General features: G+C 40.1%; 1 protein-coding gene across 1 annotated transcript in view; it reads left to right on the top strand.

The window, feature by feature from the left end:
• The window catches only part of LOC101846760 (HHIP-like protein 1), a gene marked incomplete in the record, with an annotated part of 35,355 nt that overhangs the window by 20,648 nt on the left and 10,220 nt on the right, over window positions 1-4,487 (top strand). Inside the window, 3 exon segments of the mRNA XM_013087187.2 lie at window positions 272-357; window positions 1,076-1,251; window positions 3,722-3,865. Coding sequence (XP_012942641.1) covers window positions 272-357; window positions 1,076-1,251; window positions 3,722-3,865 — 406 coding nt within the window.

Genomic DNA, 4,487 nt, shown 5'->3' with positions numbered 1-4,487 from the left:
GTGGCAATTACAGCGAATTCCAGGTTGAGAACCATAGATGTGGGGTACATAGAAGCGGAACCAATAAATTGGGAAAAAAAGATTATTAATCCGCAGACAGGAAAAAGAGGCTAAAACAGCACCTGGACATGGATAGCTGGTGCTTCTATAAATAAATCATTGCTGGTCAAGGTCAAGGTCTGTGTTGCAAGTGCCGTAAAACTATTATTAAATCTGTACAAAGCCATTTATGTAACCCTGTGCGAGTACAATAATTGTATTCTCCCGGCAGCTTTTCTTTGGCGTTGACGGGTACCTGTACGTGTTTATTGGGGACGGCGGCGCTGCTGGTGATCCACTGAAAGCTGGTCAGGACAAGTGAGTTCTTTCTTTGTAAAATGGTCGCTTCTAAGGACAAGCGGGCTAACCCAGATTTCGGGGGTTTCCAGAAATCTTGACCTACACCAAAAGTAGGCATTGCCCTACCTATAGGAGAAGTTTGGTTTCATTGGTGTGTATATTTCAAATATTATTTGTTTGGTTATAAAGAAGACTCTCCTTGTTTTTTAAAGAAACTGAACAAGGGGCAAAAACTTAACCTTCGATTTTCTCAAAACAGTATTCCTGGGATAGCCCCCTTGTGCTTAAAAGCGACCAATTAATGTCCAGTTTTCTTCATGAAAGTGAAAGATCACGTGCTCTTTTGTTTTTATACATAATGTGAAGTGCATATTATTGTCATCTATTGTGTTGTGACAGAAAGAATGTTTGTTTATGTGTTAGTGTTAATTTTAAAAATGTATGTGTGCATGTTCATCTACTAGTGTTTTGTGTTTAGATGAAGGTATTGTAAAGCGCCTAGAGTTGTGTTCCAAAGAAGTGGACGCAAAAGAAATGATGATGATGATGATGATGATGATGATGATGATGATGATGATGATGATGATTAGTAGTAGTATTTATTATTATTATTATTATTATTGTTGTTGTTGTTATTAAGAATTAAGTATTTTTATTGTTATCATTACTATTATTATCAGTATTATTAATTGAGTCAATGGGAGAGTACACCATTTACTATAAATTACACTGGCAGATCTCTCCTCTATGGCAAAGTCCTCCGTTTAGATGTGGACTCGGATACCTCCCAACCCTATACGATTCCTCCCGACAACCCGTTTGTAAGTGAGTCGGGAAGTCGAGATGAGATCTACGCGTATGGCGTGCGCAACATCTGGAGATGTGGCCTGGACAGAGGCAGCAGTGACTCAGGTGTGAGCACATCTAATTAAAACTTGTGGCTCTGAGAATAAGAATAAGAGTGGTTTTACTACACTTTTCCATGTTCTGAGAAAAATGAATTTAAAAAAATTTTCATGGAATAAAGATTACTCTGTCATAACTGCTGCTTTGAGATCACTTTTACTTTTAGTCATAAAAAGAATCGCACCAGGGTTAAACCTTTAATGGAAAATGTACTTTGTTTGTTGTTTGTTTGTTTAGTATAGGGTTTTACGGCGCTCGCAACTGCATTAGGTCATATGAGCGCACGGGACACACCTAATACTTTTTCGTTGGTAGGAAATTTTGAATTTTGCCTGGGTGGCGGCCGAAGCCTACTCTTATAGATTTTAGACCACCAAGGGATCTTTAACGTGCGCAACTTGCACACGGGCCCTCCGAGATTTTTCGCCCTTGTCCGAGAAGGCTAGGTGTAGATCTTTCCTACCAGAAGATCAGGGGTGTGGCAGAAAGACAGCAGTTAGGAGGAGCCAAGGAGTAGCAGTAGAAAGGCTGCAGAAAGAGTCAGGAGCCCAGAGGAGGGGGCAAAGGCGGTGAGGGGTGGGGGCAGAAAGTGGAAATGAAAGCAGACAACAGAACATTGTTAGAGATCAGGAAAGGATGTGAAAGGAGACAATTTTAGAGAAGAAAATTTTTCGGTCGCTACCCGGAATCGAACCCGGGACCTTTGAATGAGAGGCCAACACCTTAACCTCTAGGCCACGAAAGCCCCCAAATGTACTTTAAATACCAGTAAATATATATATATATATATATATATATATATATATATATATATATATATATATATATATATATATATGTAGTTGTCTACACCCTGGGACTAATCACTCTGCTTGCACCAAAAGTTGAGTAAGATCACTCTTACTCTTATTCTTAGGGGCCCATGATTTAATTTAGCCTCTTCACTTCTATGTAGACGTATAATAAACTTGCTTGACCTTTCCCAAAAGAGGAAGTTTTAGAAGGTGCAATTACAGCTTGCGCAGATGCTTATTGTTAACCCTTTCTGTGCCGTTAACCGATACAGCGTCATCTTCGCATTTTTATTTCATCTTGTGTGAACCATTATCGGTATAATAAGAGTTGAATATGAGAAAAAATGTGATAGCTTTATACATGTATAAATCTCTTGAATGAACGTGTTATCTTTTCTGTGAAAATGTAGATGGACATGTCTCAGCAATTAAGGGATTAAGGCGTGTGTGTGTGTGTGATGGGGGGGGGTTGAGTTAAGTTTGGTTTCTATGAGTCGAGAGAAGCTCAGCTATACGATAAGGATTATTTGGTGCTAGGAAAGAGCAAGACAGACGTACAGAAACAACAAGGGGAAGTAAAGAACTGGAACCTGTCGTGATGTGACTCCCTCCAACCAACCACTGAAGCGAGGTAGACTTATACAAACACATATGAACACACACACATGCACACACACGCACACACACACACACACACACACGCGCGCGCGCGCGCGCGCGCGCCCGCGCACACAATGATATGCGGTTTACGTAGGCGCCTTTCATAATTAAATGCAGTGGGAGAGGATTCCACATTGAGGCAGCAGCTACCGAAAAAAACAACCACTATAGCCTACCTAACTGGGGTATTTGTGTTTGTTTATTTATTTGTTTGTTTGTTTTGTGTTGGTTCCCCCCCCCTCTTTTTGTAAGGCACCGTCTCGAGTTGTCTTTGGTTATTGGGCCGTGTTTTGTTTTTTTGATGGAATATAATTCTCTTGTTTTAAAGTACTTGTATACATATCGGGGTGCCAGTTCGTTTAAACACTTTTATAGCAACTTTGCAATCAACGCAGGCTTTATAGGATGGCGTTGTAAGTAAAATCAATGGTGTTGTGTGTTCTCTGAGAGAACTTTTGAGAAAACGTCTCGCGGCGTGATTCTGGAGTTTTTGCAGTTTATCCATTAGTTCTGCTGGTTTGTGTATGGGGAGTAAGATAGAATAATCAATACGAGTCGATTCAAATGTTAACATCAGTGTCAAGGGGGAATGTCTCGATTAAAGGGTTGCCTTTTGTGCAGTTCTTCGCATCTGTAAATAATAATAGATGTACGTACTCTTGCATAAATTTTGGACTTGATGGTACATAGGCAGTGTGTTATGTAAAGCATATTTTTTGCCTTTGCTGTAAAAAAACACGTAGGCTTACTTTCTCTTTTCCAACAACCCGATGACCAGTCCCACAAAATTGCTTCATTTGAGGCTTTCGGTTAAATTAAATCACTTCTGTTATTACAAGTGAACACAACGAATAGTGTTCTATTTCCTGAAGATATTTACAGAGAGGATAGAACCCTCTACATGTCCTTCAAATTTCACTTGAAATAAAAACTTAACCAGGTACAGTAAAACGTTGACCTTATTCAAGTGAGCATATTTAAAGTAATGTATTGCCTGACTCCTACCTCTTAAATATTCACAGACAGCAACAGGGGGCGTGTCCTGTGTGGAGACGTCGGCCAAAACAACTATGAAGAAATTGATCTACTCAAAAAGGGAGCGAATTACGGCTGGAATGCTCGAGAGGGCTTTGAGTGTTACGACGACGATCTTTGTGGAAACATAGGTGAGCTTTTTAATACAATACGCAACTTGACTACAGATGCGAGCCGCTGTGAAGAAATGGATTCGTATTAAACACCTCTATAGATTGTGTAGTCTCAGTTTTAGTGATGGTTTTATGGCATTTACAACACAAATCGGTCTTATTAGTGCGGAAGAGTAGAGGTGTTACTCGAGAGTAACAAACACAAAAAGGAGGAAAGATAAGGATGACAGATGTTTGATAGGACGAAAGAAGGAGCAAGTCACCACTCAAGAGCACCCAGAGACCAACCATGGTTAGTTTGTTTAGTTTTATAACCCTTTTGACAAACAAGGAATGTAGATATGAGGCGACTCAGGATGTTAGAGCCAACTCAGGCAGGGCGAGATACAGCATGGACTTTCTTCACGAGGGAATCGAACTCTTGTCTTTTGTGCAACGGCTAAGAGCCTTGCCATTTCACCACAGACGTCGGTGTATGAAGATCAAAATAAAAGTTTACGGTACAACTTTTGACTGCAATCTTGTAATCAAATGTCCTTTTTCAAGTACAAGCATGTGGTGATATCTAAATGCTGTTGTGTTGTTGCTGTTTGTTTTGGGGTCTTGTTTGTTTTGCTTTCTTTTTTTTTGGGGGGGGGGG

The sequence above is a fragment of the Aplysia californica genome, unplaced genomic scaffold (assembly GCF_000002075.1).
Source record: "Aplysia californica isolate F4 #8 unplaced genomic scaffold, AplCal3.0 scaffold00555, whole genome shotgun sequence".
Lineage (NCBI taxonomy): Eukaryota > Metazoa > Mollusca > Gastropoda > Aplysiida > Aplysiidae > Aplysia > Aplysia californica.
Note: the sequence above shows the minus strand (reverse complement) of the source record. Positions and strands in the feature narration are given on the sequence as shown.